The following is a 23,525-nucleotide window of genomic DNA, read 5'->3' as shown; positions in this document are numbered from 1 at the left end:
TTTCCTGCACTTCCATTTTCCTTTCCATAACAAAATATTTCTTTAAGAGGGACAGCCAAAAATCCCAAAAAGTAAACGCCGGAGAACCAGTGCTTTGAATCAGATGAGTAATTTTGCAAAGCTGTGGTAATACCAAGTGTACTATAGTTAATGCCGAGCTGATTGCATTTTCATTTGTAATGAGGAAGTACTGCCAAGAGCTTCAATCAAGCTTACGTATCCCAGCACACGTTAGCTCACATTCCACACTATTACAAAGTTCTTCCGAATGACCCTGGATAATTTGGATGTGAAGTTTGATACTGTGTTCAAGTGTCTGTAGAATCCAGTAAGCACGTCATAATGAGAACAATGTAAGGCAATATATAAAAAGTAATGGTATAGTCATCAATTTCTAAATAGTTTCTTATAATAAATTAGATTTAAAAAGTAGAAAAAATACACCTCTAAAGATTTCACTGTTTAAAAAGTGATCAGATTGTTTCCATTTAATTTGCAAAATGAAAATTTTTTTCTTTTGGGTTTTTTTTTTTTTTTTTTTTGTATTTTTCCAAAGTGAGAAGCGGGGAGGCAGAGAGACAGACTCCCACATGCACTCGACCGGGATCCATCCGGCACGCCCACCAGGGGGCGATGCTCTCTGCCCATCTGGGGCATTGCTCTATTACAACTGGAGTCATACGAACACCTGAGGGGAAGGCCATGGAGCCATCCTGAGTGCCTGGGCCAACTTTGCTCCAATGGAGCCTTGGCTGTGGGAGGGAAAGAAAGAGATAGAAAGAAAGAAGAGGGGGGGAGGGGAGAGAAGCAGATGGGCACTTCTCCTGTCTGCCCTGGCTGGGAATCAAACCCAGGACTTCCACACCCTGGGCCAACACTCTATCACTGAGACAACTAGCCAGGACCTCTTTATTTTTATATGCTGCAAAATAAACTGTATTTTTTTAATTTAGTCATTGGCTCAATAAATACCGTATTTATGAAACCCCAACCATGTGACAGAGTTCAACATAAATGATCACTCAAGCCTTGATTTGAACTTACCATGGGCCATGCGATGGAACCAGTAGTAGCCACAGTCAACTCCTAGGAAGGTTAAATACCAAGTCCATGGAGAGTCCCAAGGCAAACTGATGAGCCTGTAGTTCTCCCATATATAAATGTAGCTGGTCAGTTCAATGCTCCTGGAAAACAAACTGGAAAAACAAATTCACAAGCAGTGAGAATCCTACATTTAGGCATGATATTACGCTAAAAACATTGTAGATATTTAAAAATTAATATATGTATACGTAAACCCGAAATCCTTCCCCTTTCTTCACTGTTTCTTATTACTCACTCCATCGTCCCTTTTATGTGCCTCAATTCTCTTGGTATCAAAATGACTGACATAAATGGGTTCCGCCTGTTCACACTCCCCATTTCACAGAACTTAGGGTGTCATTCATTACACTGGGGAACAAAATTTTTGTTGCATCCACAAAAACTCTTGTTCTTACCTAATTCGAGTGTGCTGATCTCAAATCTGGCATTAGTTTTTCTCTGTAAGCTACAGTTTGTTTGCAATTCAAGATTTTAGGTTTTCATCTTGTAAAATTTTCAACATTTAGTTTAACATAATGAAGTAGAATGTCTTCTTGGGCATCATCCTTGTAAAAATATAATAATTTATATAATGCAGTAAATACACTAATACACTAACAGATATAATTGCATCAGAATTTGTCTACAATTTCAATATAGAACATATTAAAACACTTATTTTAATCATAAAATTTGCGCAAAAATTATTTAAATTCTACTCAGGCAAAAGTTTGCGTTTGTAGCTCTTGCGTTTGTGTACTGGTTAAGGACAATCTTGTCTGATGCTCCAGCAGTAGTCTGCTCATCACTAACAGCTCCAAGATTTTAGGGTAACTTATCAAGGTGACTGTTCAGAAAGTGAATCTTAACACTCATGTTATATCCAATGTCATGGAAAGCCAACAGCATCCTTTGAACCAGAAGATCATAGTTTTCTGCTTTTCTGTTGCCAAGGAAGTTCTTTGTAACTTCCTCAAAAGACTGCCATGCTGCTTTCTCCTCCTTATTCACCTTCCTGGCAAATTCTTCATCACGTATAAAGGTTCGAATTTGAGGTCCATCAAATACACCTGCTTTTATCTTCTCGAAAGACAAGGCAGGAAAAGTAGACATAATATGTTGAAAGCATCCACTTTCTCTATCCAAAGCCTGAACAAACTGCTTCATTAAGCCAAGTTTGATGTGAAGTGGGGAAAAATGATCCTGTCTCGATTAACTACAGGTTCATTCACAGTATTTTGCATCCCTACTTCCAGAGCTTCAGGTTTCGGCCACTCCTTCTGTGTACAGTGTTTTTCCCGAGCTCGGCTGTCTCACAAACACAGAAAGCAAGGATACTTCGTGAAACCTCTCAGTTGTCCTCGCAGGAAATTTACCATTTTAAGATCCACACAAATGATCCAGTTATGCTCCTCATACTTCAGAAAGTCGAGGACAATTTTTATGTCATTATAATCTTCTCGCCGATGAGTTGAATAACCAATTGGAACCGCTGCATAAACATTACCGTTGTGTAGGAGAACACATTCAGACTCCATTTAGAGCTGTCAAGAAATAGCCACCATTCTGTTGGACTATATGTGGTAACACCTAGCTGGCTGAGAAGACTACTGATATCATGACAGTAAACAAAGTGTTTGTCTTTGGAAAAAAGGTCCACAAAAATTTGTTCAAGCTTCCTGTAATGGGATACTTGAGCTGACCGGTGAAGTACATTCTTTTTTTGAAGCCTGGAGGCTAATAACTCAGCTGCTTCCTTTGATAGGCCCAAATCTCTTACTAAGTCATTCAGTTCAGGTTGGCTAAAGTGCTGAGGGGTTAATGACTGCTTGGCATCAGAAGAAGACCCTTCAGATTCCACAACCATTTCCTCATGCATCTTATCAAAATACATTTGATCACCATGTTCATTTTCTTCGTCCTTAAAAGAAATAAAACCATTGAAAACTGGAACTGGGAGTGTATGGGATAGTTCATATTGCCAAAGGAATATTAGGATATGCGATCATATGCCATTTTTTTCTTGCCGATGCCCTTTCTATGGATCAGACAGAAATAATAGTCACTGCTGTGGTCCTTAGGTTCACACCAAACCATGGGTATACCAAAAGGCATTTATTTGCATTTTCCTTTTGTCCAGTCACGAAGCATTTCCTCACAATTATGACACACAATATGAGGAGCCCAATTCTTGTCTTAATCACCAAGAGGAACTTGAAAATAGGCAATATATGCACATATCACAAATGATGAAATATTGCGCCTTTGACGTTGAAGTGTGTAACAGCCACATATATAACAAAGGTTGTCAGGACTATTCTTACATTTACGCCTACTCGAAGAAGCCATGATTCAATCTTAAAACAAAATTAGAGGGTGTTTTTATCAGATAATAATATTTACATTTAAAAACAACTACAGTTATGTAAAAGTGATGTTTGTAAAACATTAATTGCCTTGTGGTTATGTTCAATCCAAGAGTCATTGCCCTTTAACTCCAATTTAAAAACCAATGCATGCCATTAACTGTAAAAAAAATAAATTAAAATTGCATAAAAACTAGAGCATGCACCAAAAAATGGATTTCACATTTGGAACCAGCAATGCAGAAATATATAGAAACAGTTCTAAAACCTCATGCATCAGAAAATGAAAAAAAAAATTGTTCCCCAGTATTATTTATGCCTCTTTAAATATTTTTCATGGGACCCCTCAATGTACATATGACAAAACTCTGATGTGCTTGTCATTTCTAAATCCTAATGAACACAATAAGGGTGCTTTTTAAAGAAAGTATAAAAGGCAAAATTATAAATAGCATATTTATAAAGGGGACTTCAATTTACCTACTGCTTAAAATATGCTGCTTCCACGATATTTCCGTCAAGATTAAAGTTGCTTCTGGCTGACTGTCCTTACCCCTCTCCCCTCCTGCCTTCCTCTCTCATAAACACACAAATACACTTTTAGTGGTTTTTTAGATGCTATAATTAAGATTACAAATTGGGCCTGACCAGGCCGTGGCACAGTGGATAGAGCGTGGGACTGGGATATGGAGGACCCAGGTTCGAGACCCCGAGGTCACCAGCTTGAGCGCCGGCTCATCTGGTTTGAGCAAAGCTCACCAGCTTGAGCCCAAGGTTACTGGCTCTAGCAAGGGGTTACTCGGTGTGCTGTAGCCCCCTGGTCAAGGCACATATGGGAAAGCAATCAATAAACAACTAAGGAGCTGCAATGAAGAATTGATGCTTCTCATCTCTCTCCCTTCCTGTTTATCCCTATCTGTCCCTCTCTATGACTCTCGCTGTCTCAAAAAAAAAAAAAAAGATTAAAAATTGGATTCTCTTAGCATTTCAATATTTCTTATCATAATATAACCTACAGCTCTCAAGGTATAAGGCAATAGTCTTCCACTAGAAATAAATTATGTAAATTTAGTTAAAATAAACAGTTGTTTGAAAAACCCAGACAACAGATTATGTGTTGCAACCTATGTAGTTACCAAGCTGTAAATGGTAAGTTCTTATTTCAAGAACTTTCAAAAAGTATACAAAATATACTCCAATTTCATACACTGTGATATTTAAAAAAAATTTTTTTCAGTTATCAAATTTAAGATCAGACTCAAGATAATTATTCCCTTTATCACTTTTATAAATTTGATTGAATTGACTTTTTCTTTTATATTTATCACTAATATGTAAAATGAATTGATAATTCTACCTAAGACTTATTTATAAACCAAGAGTAAGTGAGGAAATTCTTAAAAATTCTAATTTTAAATAAAGTTGAAGAACCAGCTTAAATTAGTATATTGTTAAGATTTGCCATTTTAGTAGAATTTCTCTTTACAGGGTGGGCTTCTATGAGTTAGAATGTTATTTTATCTTTTGGAGACTGGGCCTTTCATTTGAATGTACTTTTGATTTAATTATGATATGACTTAAATTAAAATTTAAAAACTTTAAAATTGTCTGTTTGAATTCCTCTATCATTTAATCTGTAAAATAAAACAGTAGGCTACTTTACAATAACATTAACTTACATAATTAATAGAAATGTCAAGCAATTACACTTTTGAAATGGACTGCACATGTTATTAGATCTTAAAACCCAATTTTCAATTTGAGATTACTTTTGATTTGTAAAATGGCTCTCGTAAGCAGTGGAAAAGATGAGACCTAAGAAAGAGACAAATCCTTTCAGATTGGGTGGCGGCAAGTTTAATCAACAAAGACACTTACATGCAAAGCTTGTCTTGGGCAAACACAAGATGGATAAATCCTCTCACCAGCTCACCAAAATCTTAAAAATTTAGGCAGGCAAACCTCAGCGATATTGAGGGTTTGGTGCCAGACAACTGAAATAAAGTGAGTCATAACCTTTTTGCTGATGGAAGCTTTTGCCTTCAATTAAAAACCAAAATAGGCCCTGGCCGGTTGGCTCAGTGGTGGAGCGTCGGCCTGGCGTTCAGAAGTCCCGGTTTGGTTCCCGGCCAGGGCACGCAGGAGAGGCGCCCATCTGCTTCTCTCTCCTTCCTCTCTGTCTCTCTCTTCCCCTCCCTCAGCGAGGCTCCATTGGAGCAGAGATGGCCTGGGCACTGGGGATGGCTCCTTGGCCTCTGCCCCAGGCGCTGGCGTGGCTCTGGTCACTGAAGAGTGGCGCCCGGAAGGGCAGGGCGTCGCCCCCGGAAGGGCGGAGCGTCGCCCCCTGGTGGGCAGAGCATCGCCCCTGGTGGGCAGAGCATCGCCCCTGGTGGTCGTGCCGGGTGGATCCCAGTAGGGGGCATGCGGGAGTCTGTCTGGCTGTCTCTCCCTGTTCAAACACATATTCAATCCAGACGGTGCTGCCAAGGCTATGTCCCTCCTTTCCTTAGGCGTGTCCTGGAGCACCCGTGGGGATGGGTCTAGGGGGCAGAAGATCTATACCAAGAACAGGAGACGGGGTAACAGGCAGGCCAACAATTGCCCAGGTCCAGTTCATGGGCCAAACAGCATTCCGCTTCATGACCTTCAACAATTGTATGGCTGGAAAGAGCCTTTTTGTCCTTGACTCAAAAGTACTGCTTGATCATCCTGGGTCCAGTCACAACCCGGGTCATGTTCTACATCAGGGGTCCCCAAACTTTTTACACAGGGGGCCAGTTCACTGTCCCTCAGACTGTTGGAGGGCCGGACTATAAAAAAAACTATGAACAAATCCCTATGCACACTGCACATATCTTATTTTAAAGTAAAAAATGAAATGGGAACAAATACAATATTTAAAATAAAGAACAAGTAAATTTAAATCAACAAACTGACCAGTATTTTAATGAGAACTATGGGCCTGCTTTTGGCTAATGAGATGGTCAATGTCCAGTTCCATATTTGTCACTGCTATAGCCGTAACAAGTGATATGACGCACTTCCGGAGCCGTGAGGCATGTGTCCCGTATCACGGGAAGTAGTAATGTACGTGAGCAACACTGTGCTTTGCAGTGCCGCCACATACAGTACTCCAGGAGCACAGGATGCATCCTCTCACTGACCACCAATGAAAGAGGTGCCCCTTCCGGAAGTGCGGTGGGGGCGGATAAATGGCCTCAGGGGGCCACATGCAGCCCACAGGCCATAGTTTGGGGACCCCTGTTCTACATACTCCACAATCACCTGTCCAAATGTTTCGAGCCTGCCTGCAGGACCTTCACTGGCCTTGTTCCCGGTCTAGACTTTCAGAAGGCTGGCCAGTGCAGGTGTGTGAACTCCCAGACTTGACAAGGAAGTCAAGAATGTCTATTTTTACACATGTAGGCAGAGCCGGGACCAGCAACCTGGGATGTCTACACACATGGGAGTGAGGTTCCTCACAAGACCGGACAGGCGGTGGGGCCAGGGGCAACCATAATATCCTGAAACTCTGAAGACTCCAAAAATCTAAATTTAACGTTGTCTTCCAATTCGTTATATAGGTTATTTATCAAAGCAGGGTAGGGGATAGAAAAGAATGTTATTTTAAAACACGTAAGCTTGGTTGCTAACTTTAACATACTTAGGCTAGGGCTTCTCGAGTGTCATTATTGACATTTAGACAAGATCGTTCCTTTTTGTAGGAGTCTGACCTATGAAAACTGTTACCCAAATTATGAAATCTTAAAAATTGTTTCCTGTGACCCATTAGTAGAGGGTTAACCATATAAAATTTAAATTTTAGGTAAAAATGGATATATAATATCAATTGTATATGGTTAAGCCCAATAATTGTTTTCACAAGGATTTCAGCCTTGACACTGTTGCCAGTTGGGCCAGAGAACTTTTCGCTCTGGAGGCCTGTCCTGTGAATTGCAGCACACCTGACTCTGTTTACTCGATACCAGTAACACAGCTCTCTTTTACCCAAGTTGGGACCACAAATGTCCAAATATCTCCTGGAAGAAAAAATACCCCAGTTAATAACCCTCAAAAAAGGCTAATCCAGAAAGAAATATTAAAACTGAGAAAATGCAACAGAAAATTGAAATAATCGACAGCTTTTTACCTAAGTTTTAGCACGCGCTGTCAAAACCGATCCGTTCATTGGATTCATTCAATTATTCAATACATCCATATTACGAGCCTCCCAGGTACCAGAGACAGCACAAGACGGGGAGACACAGGTGACCAGGGCACACATCGTCACTAGCCTCATCAGAGTCTGAATGATAGATTTGTTTTTTAAGCTGCTATCTTTCTTGTCAGTTTCCGTGACAACTGCAATAGATTTTAAGATACTAAGACTTCAATGAAAGGAAGAGGGTCCCTGGCAAAGTCCCATTTGTAAAACACAGGGAACCAGCCTACACTTAAAATACTTTTCTGTACAGGTGCCAGATCCTGAGCAGACACCCGATTTATTACTTTGTCAACTTACTTATGAGGGTTGACACAAATCGAGCTGAAATATGCCTGACATACTACAGTCAAAGCCTTTTTTTTTTTTTTTCACACTTTAGCACGTAGCTGAATGTCCCTCAAGGCAAAGGGAAAGAGGGGAGAAGCAGTGGGAGTTAAATTCCCTGCTTTCTACCAGCAAGATGAATACGATCTTCTTCTATCATAAATGCGGAAAAACATCCAAGGGCTGCCCACAACTAAGAACAATTCAGCAAAGGGATACAGCTGGGAAAGATTATCAAGCTCTAGAAAGACCTCGGTTGCAGGAAATAGCACCTACATTTTCAAAGGTTCCCACAAGACCTTGACTCGTAAACCAAAGCGTCTTCCTCTTTTCTTTTCCAAATTCCTTTGTCTTCTCCCAGCCCCACACCCCAGCATATATGACTCTGAGCTCTGGAATTCAAACTTCATCTCTGTAAACCCCATCCTGCGGGAAGCGACATATGTAATATGTATGTACATATATAGTGTGCTTACTGAATCACTTGGCAGTGGAAAAATGGGTGGTACAGGGGCTTTGAATAGTCAAATACTAGATCCCTTTTATTCATTAAGTTTGAATGCATGATCAAAAAATGATCCAAATATAAGGAGACATTAGAATCCTCTAATCAACAACCTGCATATATAGAGGCTTTCCTTTCTTTCTCCTATTTTTTTAAAATAAATTTTCCCAAATACCTCTTTTCTCTTCAGTCTGAGGTCTGTCTTTTGGCAGATGTAGAGTAGCTAATTCTCCATGCGTTTGTATAACGTTTTCTCACAACACTAGAAATGTGTCGTGCCAATAATATTTAGTTACTATAAAATCTGGGGAGGCACTAAATTGCTATTTCAGTATGATCCTGGACTTTTCAAAAGATAATTTCCAATATTCAGATTTCAAAGTAACTAATCAGCTAGAAGGGACATGGTTTGGGGGAGTTAAGATTACTAATAGAAGCTAATTAGTTGGAACAGTCATTTTAGTTTGAATGTAAGCTAGAAAGGTAATGCTGGAGATTTCATTCACTCTTTCAGATATGAAAGCGTTAGGCTGAATGGACCATAAAATTATCTAGATCTCAAAAACTTTCATGCTTTATTCATTAATCAAATACATAAAACTTGATGTAATGCTCTCATTGCAAACTTAAAATTTCAAAGCAACTTTCAGCATTACAAAATTTGCATAATTCATCTTCTGTCTCGCAGACATTTGCCAATTTATACAGTTTCACAACCCTCATTAGAGCTGTGTGTACTGTCCGATTTGGCCAGATTACACACAAAGAAAATAAATTAGACATTTGTATATCTAATAATCATGTCCCGTAAATCAGAACACAAATCAGTATTTAGAAGAATTCATTCTAAATATCCTTATAAACTTCAGGAAATTATAAACAAATAATGATATTTGCATTATACAGGTACTGCTTTTTCTGAGAAATTCTGTTATTTATTAATTTCAAAATCTCTCACCCCTGGCCCAGGAAGCTGCAGTATTTATCTGTAGAGCTACTGCCACTTTTGCTCCATCTAGTGGAATATTAATTTTTGCTCAGTAATAACAAGATATATAATGCTATCTCACCCTTTTGCAGACAAATATTGTTTGTACTACTGTTATTTATTGTAAATTAACATTATATTTATGAAACAATTACTTAATTCCATTTCATTTTACTGTAACCATAAAACCATAAACTTAGAAACACAATGCAGTAGATTTGGAAATAAATTTACTACATCTTTCACTTTGCAAGAATGACTTCAAGTAATTCAATTACTCTATTGAATAAGCACCAAAATCCAGACAAATAAACACAAGGAAGTTTGCATTCATTAGGGAAGCAATCTGTGAAGTTACACAATTAATAACAAAGTCTATTTATAAGGTTTGTTCGGTAAAAGTTTAGAGGAAATAAGACATTCTCCCTAGCAAATATAATTAGCAAACCAGCAAGTTTTTAAATTTTATTTTCTTCACAGGAGATATTCTCTTGATAATATTCTAGTTCAATAAATATATTAATATTAAATATTATTATCACTACACAAATGCATTTATCTCTTATTTTAGACAAAGAATATCTTTATTAAAGTCATCATCCAAAATGACAGGCACTCATTGTTAGGAGTCTGATGTTGCCAGGGGCAGTATTGTCTCTGATCCTAAAGTCTAGGATAAAAACCCAGTATATATATTTTTTTATTCTCCAGTCTCACCCCAAGGAGTCAAAAGTATTTCAAAGAAGTTTAATTTCCTCCTCTTTAAAATTTTTTTGAAACCTTCTTGTCAGGAATGGAAAATTCCGTGGCAGTCATGGCCAGTAAAACTGTGCATATGTATGGTTGAACCTTGCGAAGCTAACTCCATAGTGAAATTTGGCAGTGACCCATATGTATTAAAAGTGGAGTGTCCCCAACTTATTTGAAAATTTACCTACTTCAATTATCCCTCCAACCTATTGCAATTTGATTTATCATCTGCTGTTTCAACAGAATAAATGAACCCATTAAAAACAAACATACTGTAGATATTTATATCGAGAAGAAAATTTCTCTGGGGAGGATGCAATTTATGGAAGCAGAAACATTGGAAGGAAGTAACAAATTGAGGTCCCGGCTTTCTAATGAAGGATTGGAAATTGAGTTTTGCTTAAACAAGCAAGGGAAGAAAAACAAAAAAGATGTGATTATTTTTCACTCGTTAGCATTTAAGTCAGTAGCAGGATATTTCCCAAGCGCTGGTAGATTTAAAAAAAAGAGATTTAGTAAAAAAAAAATTGCTACGTTTAATTTTTTATCACATATGCAAGTGATTGATACAAAGGCAGATTCTTTGCGTATGATGCAGCGTGTTTAACTAGGATGCGTAAAAATATCTGTCTATAACTCTAAGACTAGATTCTGACTAGGAGGGTTGCCTACTGGATTCCAGAGGAGCAAAACAGATGCAGGCTCGCCCAGAATCTGCTTCTGAGGACAGATGGGCTTTTATTACACATGATGGTCTGGTCGACAGGCTTGTAAACAAGATATAATCTTGTCTATGATTAATATTTTCCCTTACATAAAGATGTGAAAGGCACGGCTTACAGTTTTCTCTATCAATGCGGTACGTATGCTACTAATCTTCAGGATATTTCAAATTTTATGTAACAATAAAATTGCGATCCTCAACTAAACATTGTTTTTCCTCAAAGTCTGCGTGCAGCATTTCCATTACATGAAGGGCAAAGTAGAAAAACATGTTGAGGGTTTCGCTTCAACTCCCTCTGCCTCTTGCGTCTGAGGCCACATGCCTATTCAGAATTACTATCCAAAGCGTAATTCCTCTCAAACGAATTAACAAATGGTATCCTACCATTTTTTTTTCTTGCGAGATCGTGCGTTTTAAAGTCCCAGCAAGCCACCGTTGCTCGTGTGGAAAATGAAATGAGTCCCTCGAAGAGGATGCCGTCAGTGCCGTGTTAATCTAACCTTCAGCTGTTAATGATTTGCGCAAGGATCCCCCTTAATGCTGTGGCTTCGACTGAAATCTTGTTTTAAGAGTTTCTGTTAAAGCCCCTTTTCGTCTTTTGCCAAGGGATGGAGTAGAAGTGTATCCTGAGGGTCGGCTTTCCTTCCTTGCTGACATCTGTTTTCTTTTCTTTTTTTTTTAAAGCAACAAAATAAACAAAAAATATTTTTAAAGTTTGTTTGCAGATCATTTGCTTAGTTGAGATCATTTAGATAAAAGGCTATGGAAGGTAAAAATGCGTTTAAAAACTTACAAAATTATCCACGTTTTCATAATTTAGAATCGCTGTTACACCTATCAGAACAAAAAAGCAGCCATTTGCTGTTCTCATCCAAAGTACAAATGTAGACAAATACGCTCCAAATTCAAGTTCACAACCTTTTACCTTTCTTTCACAGGGCACGGGGTTCACAGCTTGTGTTTGTTTAAGCAGTGTTAGGAATAGTGGAATGTGAACGAAAAGAATGCATCTCTTTCTCTTTCTCTCTGTCTCTCTCTCTTCTCCTCATCTTCCTTGTGCTTTGGGGGTTTGTTTTTTTTTAACAAAACATATATTTCTGATTCTTGCATATCTTGTCTGAATGAACTCTGTACTATTTTAAAATTGCACCGCTAAGCAGAATTATAGTGCTGAGGATACAGTTAATATTTCCAGGAGTTACAATGTTATGATAAGAGAACAATCAAATTTCACTTTGACCAAAGTCAAACTTGAAAGACTGAAAGAAATGCTGAAGCATTCATTCAACTTGATGTCTCCCGGAGTTTTTAATAAATCCGTTTCAGCTGAGCAGAATATGTGCTCTGTAATTACACCTGCAGAGCCCTGCTCAGTTATCCAGTTATTCTTCCAGTTCATCATTTGTCCAATTTCCATAACTTATACATTTAACTTTCTCAGAATGAACTACAGTAACCGAGTATTTTTCAATAACCTAATCTATGTATCCTTTCAGTATGTTGGATGTTTTTCTTGTTCAATTCTGTTCAAGGGAGACATAAAATAGAGGATATTATGTATAACTATAAATTCTTATTTAGGGAATTCTGGGAATTAACTGCAAATAATTTGAGGTATATAGCCTCTGATTCTGACAACAATGTGCAAACATACAAGTACTTTTTCAGAGTGTAATTATTTTGTTATTGCTATTATTTTATACTTATTAACCTATCCTTTTTATAGTGCCATTTATGAAAGAAATTTTACTTTTAGGTTTACTTCCTATCTAAACATTTTTATACAATGTATGAACTTATTTTACCTTTTCTCAAATAGCTTTAAGTTCTCATTTTATTTTATTTTTTAAATCCACCTTGGTTTCCCACTGGGTGGTTCATAGAAACATTCCTAAGTAGTGAGCACTGATCAGAAGTAAATCTCTTAAAACAGTAAAAGCAGCAATGGGTGGGGAGCAGAAATGAGAACATTCATCAACGACATAAAGCAAGTACTTCTAAGGGAATCTTCCCTCACTCTCTGCCTCTTGGGTAAATCCTCATTGGTTCCTCTACACACATAATTTCCTCTTTGTAAAAGAAATAGGAGGTATGCGGGTCCAGAATGAGTCACCCCAAGTGTGCCTCTGCGGTATGTAGTTTGCTTGTTTTGAGCTACAGGCAACTTGAGCTTCAAGCTCAAGAGGAACTTCTTCCCTGACCTCCTCCTCCTTAACTATATAGAAGAATTTGAATTAGAAGCTTTGCCCATAAGAGATTATGAGAAATAACTTTTTTGACCTGTCTATAAAGCAGGGGAAACTTACTAAGGCCGTGATGGCGAACCTTTTTATAAAAACCGCCCACTTTTGCAGTGCTGGTCAACTTGGTCCCTCCGGCCCACTAGTGGGCGTTCCAGCTTTCATGTTGGGCAAGCGGAGCAACCAAATGGCGCTGGGATTGGCCCACCATGAAAGCTGGACCGCCCACTAGTGGGCGGGAGGGACCAGGTTGACCAGCACTGCAAAAGTGAGCGGTTTTCATAAAAAGGTTCGCCATCACGGTACTAAGGTCTGCTCTTCTTATTATCCTCCAATGACCTTTTAAGGCCTCCAGTGCACCATACTTCATCCATAGCTTAGGATGTCTTATGTATCTATGTTTCCTTTCTATCTCTGAACCTCTCCTGCATGTGCTCCTCAGACTCTCTCATATATGCAGTGTTACCATACATATGTATGTATTAAATTTGTGTTGTTTTTTTCTCTTGCTAGTATCTCCTGTTTACTTGATTACTAGACCAGCCAGAAGAACCCTGAGGTAGAGGAAAATTTGTTCCTCCCTGTACATAGGTCATTTACTGTTTACTGTTGTTTGGTCTCTTCATCATCCAATTTTACAACTAACATAACACTATGAGAATATTAATTAAATGTTTAAAAAAAAACACAACTACTATGTACCAAACATTATTCCAAGCACAAGATTTAATACTATGAAGAAAGAGGAACAGCTCTTGGTATCAAGTTGCATACATGCAAGCAAGCAGGAAGGGTTGGGAGGGAAACAGGTGAGACGGGGCCATGAGAGAGCTCTAGATCTGGGGGAAGCACAAGATTCCATGGGACCATAATGAAGTGGTGTCTGACCGTAGGGTTGGAAAGCATATATTATTTGATGAAGAGTATAACTCTCCAAGAGAAGTCTATGCCTAGGCTTAAGAAATAAATCAGTGTGCCACATGGGTGGCTTTCCAAGCAGAGGGGAACATGCGTGACCTCTGGACAATGGCCCAAAGGAAAAAAAAAAAAAAAAAAAGAGTATGGAAGGCACAAATTTTGCAAAAGAAGGAATGGCAATAAAGGGCCCAGAAGCAAAGGTGGAGAGACCAAAGCTCCTACAGACCAGGAAAGGAATTCATGCATTATCCTCAGGCAATATGGAACCAGTAGAGAGTTTCCACCAGTTTCACATTATGGAAATGTTTGGCTGCCAATGGGGTAGGCCTGTCTGCAGAGACACCACTTATGAGCACACTGCAGCGATCTGGTTTTACGGGATTTTGACTAGGGAGTGTCTGCACACCAGACTGCTATTGTGTGTGAATTTTCCTAAAGCGAATTAAATTTCTAATAGATAACTAAGCTATAACTGAGTGTTGGTAAATGAAGGACACTCATCGGACACAAAAATTTTTTTTCTTTTCCAAGTGAAAGGAGGGAAGATAAACAGACTCCTGCATGCACCCCAACTGGGGCTGATGCTCTGCCCAACTGGGGCCATGCTCAGAACTGAGCTATTTTTAGCACCTGAAGCAGAGGCTTCATGGAGCCATCCTCAGCACCCAGGACAATGCACTCGAACCAATCAAGCCATGGCTGAGGGAGGTGAAAAGAGAGAGAGAGAGAGAAAGGAGGGGTGGAGAAGCAGATAGGCGCTTCTTTTGTGTGCCCTGACTGGGAATCGAACCTGGGACATCCACACACCAGACCAATGCTCTACCACTGAGCAAAACAGCCAGGGTTCATGGGACACAAAATCTAAGGGGGCGCCAATTAGTTCAGTAATCAAGATAAATAATATTTAGAGCTGTATTTTTTAATGAGTGGAAACAAAATCCCATAGTGAACAAAATATCAAAAGTTTAAGTAGTGACAGTATCTGACTTCTTTGGAGAGGTATGTGAAAATAAATTCCTTCTCCACCCTACATGAGCATTTCAGTTGATTCCCTTAGTGTTGTTAACCACCTAACTTACCTTGGAAGCCGAGACACAACACCAGCTGATATCGATGTTAATGCATCATCCAAACGACCTGGTGGCTTCCCTTTGCGAATCCAGCTGATAGCTAGCTCAAGCAGCATCAAGGAAATGAAAAATGGAGTTGCCTGAAAAGGAAATTGCAGAAAAGAGATGCTATTGGGCCTGGAATGAGATTCTCTCACATTTCCTCATCAGTCATTCTAGAAGTGGGAGGTCTGGAGCAACATGGCATAGAGGGAGAAGGTACACACCATTGCCTAGGACCGTTTTCTCCTAAAAAATACATTTGATTATTTCAAACATATAGACATGTTCTCATTCTATAAACTGATTTGGAAATGAAATAAAAACATTTCATTGTCACCATGATAATCACACCAAATAATTTAGATTAGGAGGGACATGTTATAAGTTAGATCTAGAAATACATTTTAAAATAAATGTAATAAACACAAGTCTATTATCTACACAGGACTAAGCTGGACTCAATTTCAAAGGTGTTCCTTAAGGATGTACACAATTGTAGTTTCTCATATTAGTATCAATATTCTAGGAATGACAGAACTGAAACTGTAAGAATAAAGAATATTCTTCTGGGTGTTTCAAACATAATTCAAGTATTATTCAATACGCTTTAATTTTGTTACATGTAATAGGTGTTTTTAAGCTCCACTTCCAATGACCAAATATTGGACTGGGTTTGGTGTTAGAAAATAAGAAAAAATGATTTTATAAAGACATAAGAACCACATTTTTTAAAAAAAAATCAGAAAGTAAGGGTAATATCAAATCTTGAAAAGAGTTATGGATTTCATTCATTTGGAAGCTGATCATGAGTTTTAAAGTTTTCAAAACTGAACTCCCAAGAACATATTCTCTGATGTCATTTTCTTTTTCTATTTCTGGTCTTAACTAGTAAGTGTTATAGGAACAACTTTGACAGGGTGGGGAACTTCAGTATTCAAGTTCTAATTCTGGATATTTCCATTTCCAATCATAGCCAGGAACCAAAAGTGAAAAGTGCTCCTAAACACTTCAGAGTCTCAAATAAAACTTGGTTCAATTTCAAAGTTAGGAGAGCAGAGTTGGCCTGAGTCAGCTGAGTATCCATTCTGCAGAACTACTCTCCCAAATTAAAGAGGAAATAGTTTTTTGGGGAGGTAGTAGACAAGTTTACACTTTAAAAACAAAATTGTTACAACGTTTACTGATGTCCGCTTCTATCAGCTGCATTTCCTTGTCACTGTGTCCAGGAAAACTTTGAAAGGTTTAGTCTTATTCTGGAGTGACATATCAGGGGAAGGCAGTTTAACAGGAGAAGACGGTTAAGTATCATGTATGGAAAATCAATTCAAGTAGAAATTCTATATTTGCTCTATGTCTTTATGAAAGGGAATTATTTTTATTATAATTTCATAATTTGAAGAATGAAAATAAACAAAACGGCAAGATGCGTTTGACTTCTTATTAAGAAAGAGCGAGAGCAGCCTCTTCCCAGAGAGTCTCACCTTTTTTACGTAATCGGGCACCTCTTCTAGACTTTGGAATGACGTTTCATTGGGTTTCATCGCGTAAAACATCATGCGAATTCCCTGGGAAACTGAAACATCCTGTTGGGCTTCTGGGTTCTTCATCTCTGCGCTGGTCTGATTCCCAGCTGGAGAATATTTGTGATTCAGTGGTTGAAGCCAGAGGCTGGACAAGGAGGACGAGATGTGCCTTGCAGAACAAGCCCTTTGTCAGGGAACAGCTAGAAACAAAGCTCTATAGAGAGCACAGCCAACAGCAGATTCTGTGCAGAGACAGGAAAGAACTGCGATCAAGAATGAGTTCAAAGTTCAGTGGGCGCTGTCCCAGAAACCGGGCACGAGGCGAGGGAGGGGGGTGGTCCCCGCCCACATCACAGATAAACAGTGGAGTTCGGCTGGCTGTAGGTGGAGTAACTTAACTAAAAAAGGAAAACAAGCAAAAGAAAAACACCTGATACATCTACCTCCTTGGAAAGGGGAAGCAAAAAGCAGTGTTAACAGGTGAAAGTTCACTCTGAGAAACTGGGCAGAAATTCAAGACTCAAATCACATGAAGAAAATTCATTTTCCCCCTCCCTTTTAAAATTCACATCGTGTTTCAGTTTGTCATCTCCCCTTAGAGACGTATTTCCTTAAAAGACACGGTGCTTTAATCTCGTTTATCAAGACTAAGCTTGAAAGTCAGTGAGCACTGTGTAGATTGTGCTGGTATATTTCTGGGTCTGCATCGTGTTATCTTCAGAGTGTTTGCAAGCCCATTTAGACGCATTTAGCTTATTACAGGGTTTACATCGTGTAATGGAATCTTGACTGGTCACATCTGTATTGTTAAAATTTGCAGAAACTATCTGATTGAAAAAGCCCTCAAGGTGTGGCTGAGAGACCTTCCCTCTGCTTTCCGGGAGGGGCTTGAATGTTTTGTGTCCTGCAGGGTGTCCTGCAGGTGGACTACAGAGCACTTGATTGTGTCACGGGTGAAGCTTTCCTTAACAGCCTCAAGCCTTCACCTACAATAGCAGCAAGTCATCCTTTGACCTCCACTGTATCTTTTCTTTTTAAAATGTTTATGTGGATTTAATTAGGCTGTTAATACATAATTGTGTTAGGGAACAACAAATAAACTTCTACCCAGAAATGTAGTTTCCACTATCACATGACCTATGCATTGCTAAAAGTCACTGTACTGTGCATTAGAAATCGCAGGACTTTGAGAGGAAGATAGGATTAGAATGCAATGAACAAAAAACACCAGAACCTAACATAAACGGTAGCACATTTTTACACATGCATTGTTACATGGAGAAAGGCATAAATACTGCAATAAATATGCTGCTTTGTCTTCAGAAAGACCTGACGTGGGCATTGAAGTTACAGATTGGGAGTTATTGTGGAATATTAGGATACTTATCTGAAGTCAGCCAGAAAGCTGTAAAACTATATATGGATGCTATGGCTCATAACTCATACATAAACTGAGGACACTGGTCGATGTTCATGGCATGTGCAAGTGTGCACATTTTGTGTATTCCTAAACCTTCAGCTCAGTTGGGTGCAACCTTTCGCATTCACCTGGCGTCTCTCACTGACAAAACAACACGTAAGTATAGATAGCAGGCTCACATTGTTCCCTAATATATTAATTCTGTTTAAAACAAAGTTTTGCTTTCAAAATTGTGCAGAACTGACTGTACTTTCAGATTGTTCCCATGGCAAATGAATATATATGGATATATATATATATATATATATCTTTAAAAAAGTAATTAGATTGGGCACAGTGTCTTATTACCTGCTTTAAACACTTTTTGAAATTACAAATGTAATGATTATGATTTTAAAAGAATCTAACCAACCAAGTGGTGTATAAAGTAAAAAGTAGCTGTACCTCACCCCCTTCACATTCATATTCCTTCCTTCAACCTCCTAAGAACTACTAGTCTCAGTTGGTATTTTGCCATACCTGTTTTTGCTACAAAAGTCATTATTACCATTACTATTACCATAATGTAAATGCATTTTATTATACACATATTGTGTATTATTGTTTTTTTTCTAACAGACCATATTAGAAATAAGATACAGTAACTTTCCTTCTTGGAGTCAACAACTTATCAGGAACATTCTTCCACTTAGTATATAGTTATATAGCTTTTTTTTTTTCTCCTTTTTTTTTATTTTCATTTTTTATTACTGGCTGTTAAGGTGTGTTGAGCATTCCAAGCAGGAAAACAGAATTATTTTAAGTATTTAAAGTAGCGGAACTTGAGTACAAAGAATTAATTACAGGGATGATGGAAGAGGTAAAAAGCCAAGTGGGGACAAAGAGGCCATGTAGAGATTGATATCATAGGAAGCCACTTGCATCCTTGAGCTATAGGGACAAAAGGAGGAGGTTGTGTCAGTAGAGTTTAGGGGCTGGGTCATCTGGAGAAAGTTAGAACCACAATGGGCCAGTCCAGCAGGAGCAGAGACAGAATGGGGAAAAAATGCTGTGGCTTCTCCCTGCTAACCAGTCCCCCAGCAGTACTTCTTATTGACCTAATGAGTTCAAACCATTTGAGAAAGGAGCTGTCCTTGGACATACAAGCAAGGAAGGAGTAAGGGGAGAAGGTATCCAATGAAAAAGTCAGCCTAAGTCCATCTAACCATCATAATTTACTTAACTCTTTCTCCATTGTAGTGCAATTCAGTGTAGCCTTTCAATTTTACTTAATAAATATAATGCGTCAATGAACATCATAGTATAATGAACATCTTGTACATTTGTGCACATTTTAGCATTAGAGTCATAGCAGTGGAATTACATTGTTGAAGGGTATATAAAATCTCTGCTTTCATAGTCACTTCCAAATCTTTTTCTTCTTCTTCTTTTTTTTTTTACAGAGACAGAGAGAGAGTCAGAGAGAGGGATAGATAGGGACAGACAGACAGGAGCGGAGAGAGATGAGAAGCATCAATCACTTTTTCATTGCGGCTCCTTAATTGTTCATTGATTACTTTCTCATATGTGCCTTGACCGTGGGGCTACAGTAGACCGAGTAACCCCTTGCTCAAGCCAGCGACCTTGGGCTCAAGCTGGTGAGCTTTTGCTCAAACCAGATGAGCCCACGTTCAAGCTGGCGACCTCGGGGTCTCGAACCTGGGTCCTCGGCATCCCAGTCCAACGCTCTATCCACTGCACCACCGCCTGGTCAGGTGTAACTTCCAAATCTATCTCCAAAATTGCCTTTCTTTCTTGCTAACACTGGCTTACCAAGTGTCTTTAGCTTTTATAGTCTTTAGCCAATAGATTGATTCAAAATGTCATCTTATTGTAATTTGCATTTCCCTAGCAACTTTGATAATCATTCCATTGCATTTATTAGCCATTTGTTTTTCTTCATGTGTGATTTATCTTTAAACATATCTTGTACATGATTTCATTATATTTTCTTTCTGTATTGATTAATAAGCTATTTACATTCTATATCTTATGTATTTCTCTCATGCATGTGGCAAATGTTCTCTCAGTCTTTAATTTAATTGTGTTACACATATGTTATACAGCAATTATAACTTTGTGTGTGTTATTATCTTTTATCACTTCTGCCTTTGGGTCTTGCTTATGAATGTTTGCCTCAACAGAGTTCTATAAAAATAATCTGTTTTCTTTTAGTATGTTTATGGGACTTTTAGTTGTCATTTCTTTTGTCACCTGGAGTTTAGTTATGTATATGGTTTGAAGTCATCATTTCATGCTCTATTTGCCCTGGATAGATCACAGTATTTCCCATACAGTCAATTAGAGTCAATCCTTTTAACACTGTTCTGCTACATATCTGGACTATTTCTGGGCTCACTACTGTGTTCCACTAGTATGTCTGTTCTTATGCTGGTTCTGTATGGTCTCCATTATTATACGATCATGATAAATTCTGGTAACTTGTAGAATTTTATTTTTGAATTTATTTTATTTTATTTTTTAGCAAGAGGGACAGATAAGGACAGACAGACAGGAAGGGAGAGAGATGAGAAGCATCAATATTTCACCGAGGCAACTTAGTTGTTCAATGATTGTTTTCTCATATGTGCCTTGACCAGAGGGCTACAGCAGAGCACGTGACCTCTTGCCCAAGCCAGTGACCTAGGACTCAAGCCAGCGACCATGGGGTCATGTCTATGATCCTAGCTCAAGCCAGTCACCCATGCTCAATCTGGTGAGCCCACACTTGAGCTGGCAACCCCAGGTTCCAACCCTGGGATCCCTGCATCCCAGGCCAACACTCCATTTATTGTGCTGCCAGCTGGTCAGGTTTATTTTTGCAGATTTTAAACTACTTTTTTTTCACATTTGCTCTAGTGGATCTAGTTAGACTAAACTTGAATTATTATCATTCTAAATTAAACTTTATTAAATTCATGAATTGATTTGGAAGAATTTATATCATAAGCAATTAATACACTTTCAGGAACAAATAAATATCTATAGTACAGTCTTTTAAGTTTAGGAGATGCCAAGTTCACTACTAATTCTTGTATTGCTTATCTTCCCAATTCTTTTTTATTTGTTTTTCGTTTTGGTATAAATTTCAAAGTTTTCTTTCTTTCTTTTTTTTCCCAGAAGTTTACATAATATAATTGCGTATCTTACGATAATATTTTTTACCTTTATATGATAACTTAGCTAAATATAAATCTCTCTGTAAAAAATTCATCTCCCCAAATTCTACAGAGACAAAACACTTTGGCAGGAAATCTGTCAGGTGAAGCCAAGGTTCATACAATGGAGAGTTTTAAACTTTTACCTACACCAGAATGAGGTGGCCCTAGTTCCAGGTGCCTTTCTAGCCAAATGTCTATGCCAGGTCTCGGTTCAAAGCTTCCTAGTCAATGGGGCCTTGCTCACAGGACTTCTTCTTCCTTCTTTTCTTTCTTTCCTTCCTCCCTTCCTTCCTCCCTTCCTTCTTCCCTTCCTTCCTCCCTCCCTCCCTCCCTCCCTTCCTCCCTCCCTCCCTTCCTTCTCTTTCTTTCTTTCCTTTCATCTTCTCCTCCTCCTCCTTCTCCTTCCCCTCTTCCTTCTCCTTCTCCTTCTCCTTCTCCTTCTTCTTCTTCAATCTAATAGAGGTGGAAACATGTGAGGAGAGCCTCATATGAATGATAAGCATCCCATGAAAATCCAAGACAGGAAAACCTACTAGTCTTAGTGCTTTCATTTTCAAATACATTACACAGTGAGATTTCAGAAGCTTTTTGTATTGAAAAGACATAAAAAAAAAAAAAAAAAAAAAATTACTTATTAGAAATCTCTAGTGGCATTGATAACTGTCCACTGAGGGAAGAGAAAGCACAGTAATTTGAATGGGGAAAGTTTAATATAAAGAATTGTCTGTTAGAGTAGAGAAGTGAAGTAATGAGGGATTCACTAATGAAAATTAAGGAAACTCTAAAGAATATAGGAACAGCAGACATAAGGATCAGCCAACTACCTTCAGGGTTGGACTGAGAAACTTGCTGGAAATCACAATGAAGGAAGTCATTGAGAGGGCGTGACCTCCAGTTGACCCTTGAGCTTGAACCAGGAAAGCCGAGACTCATCATCCCCTACCCCTGTCCTTGGAATGTCCATTCTGCCCACCATTCCAAGAGTCTAAGCTTTTTTCAAGGACACAGCCTTGAGAGAGCAATGCTTTGTTGACGTGACTGAACCCAGTTAAGGCCTCTGTACAAACTTTTAATGTTCTTGTGTGTGAATTTGGAGATCTACTCACCTTGCAGCTGCCCAAGGTAAGACTTCTATATGTATAAGTTTCCTTGCTTATTTCATCTGCCACCTACCAATCTAGGAAGGTCTGCCTCTTTCTTGGGTCACTTCCTGCACTCTGAATACAGGGGTCAGTTTCAAATTTCACCCAGGAAACTCCTGAAATTTCAAACTAATAAATCAGCCCTCTAAGATGACTGAGAAAGCTATTTTGTCAGGAGTACCTTAAGGAGGTACTTCCTTAAAAAGAAAAACCCCCAAGGGGGTGAAGCTGATGACTGCCCAGCCCTGCCAGAAGTGGACACTGGAGAATCCTCTAATCCTGTTGGACCAGAGAGAGAAACTCTTTTCCTTTAACAACGACTGCCCAGGACTTGCTCCTGACAAAACTTAACATGATGTTGGCCAGCATAGGAAAAAAAGGTGGAATTCCAACTTTTCCATTCCATTTTTATAGATTAGTCAGTGAAGTGTACATTTGGAGATAAGAAGCAATGTATTTATAAGTAACACAAGATATAATATCCTTTAGTAATTATAAAAGTCTTATTCCTCTTAGTCTCTGATGCATATGATATGTAGTCAAATTATAAGTCATATGAAAACAATTTTCTTGGAGGTGTTTATCATAAGAGAAGAGGAGTAGGGGAATCTCTACATAGCTGAGCACCTTCTTTTAGCATTTAACATTTCAGATTAATATTAATTCTGAGATTAACATTATTCCCCCCCTCCCCACCAAACTACCCATTTCTCCTTCTTGGATGCTCATAAAATATTTTGATGCCCTTGATATTAAATTATATTGGTATGTAATTTTTTATTAAATCATATAGGTGTGCTAATTGTGATTTGGGGAATCACGATTCACTCTATATCACCTCTTCATCTAATCTTCTCTTTAATCAACTGAGTCAATTTTTGGAATTAAAATTGAAAATTGCACCTTGGCCAGTTGGTCAAGTGGTAGAGCATCGGCCCAGTGTGTGGAAGTCCTGGGTTTGATTTCTGTTCAGGACACACAGGAGAAGAGATCATCTGCTTCTCC

The 23,525-nt window shown here is 38.6% G+C and overlaps 1 protein-coding gene across 1 annotated transcript in view; it reads right to left on the bottom strand.

The window, feature by feature from the left end:
* AGMO (alkylglycerol monooxygenase) overlaps positions 1–17,013 on the bottom strand; it is a 314,576-nt gene extending 297,563 nt beyond the window's left edge. Inside the window, exons 1-3 of the mRNA XM_066354139.1 lie at positions 16,717–17,013; positions 15,203–15,333; positions 1,045–1,196 (exon numbers count right to left, since the gene is read on the bottom strand). Of these exons, the coding sequence (XP_066210236.1) occupies positions 1,045–1,196; positions 15,203–15,333; positions 16,717–16,842 (409 nt within the window). The 5' untranslated portion in view covers positions 16,843–17,013. The remainder of the gene's footprint in view (positions 1–1,044; positions 1,197–15,202; positions 15,334–16,716) is intronic.
* Positions 17,014–23,525: the final 6,512 nt, after the last annotated feature.

Source organism: Saccopteryx leptura, chromosome 12 (assembly GCF_036850995.1).
Source record: "Saccopteryx leptura isolate mSacLep1 chromosome 12, mSacLep1_pri_phased_curated, whole genome shotgun sequence".
NCBI classification, from domain to species: domain Eukaryota; kingdom Metazoa; phylum Chordata; class Mammalia; order Chiroptera; family Emballonuridae; genus Saccopteryx; species Saccopteryx leptura.
The sequence above is the reverse complement of the archived record's forward strand: the minus strand, read 5'-3'. Positions and strand labels throughout refer to the sequence as shown.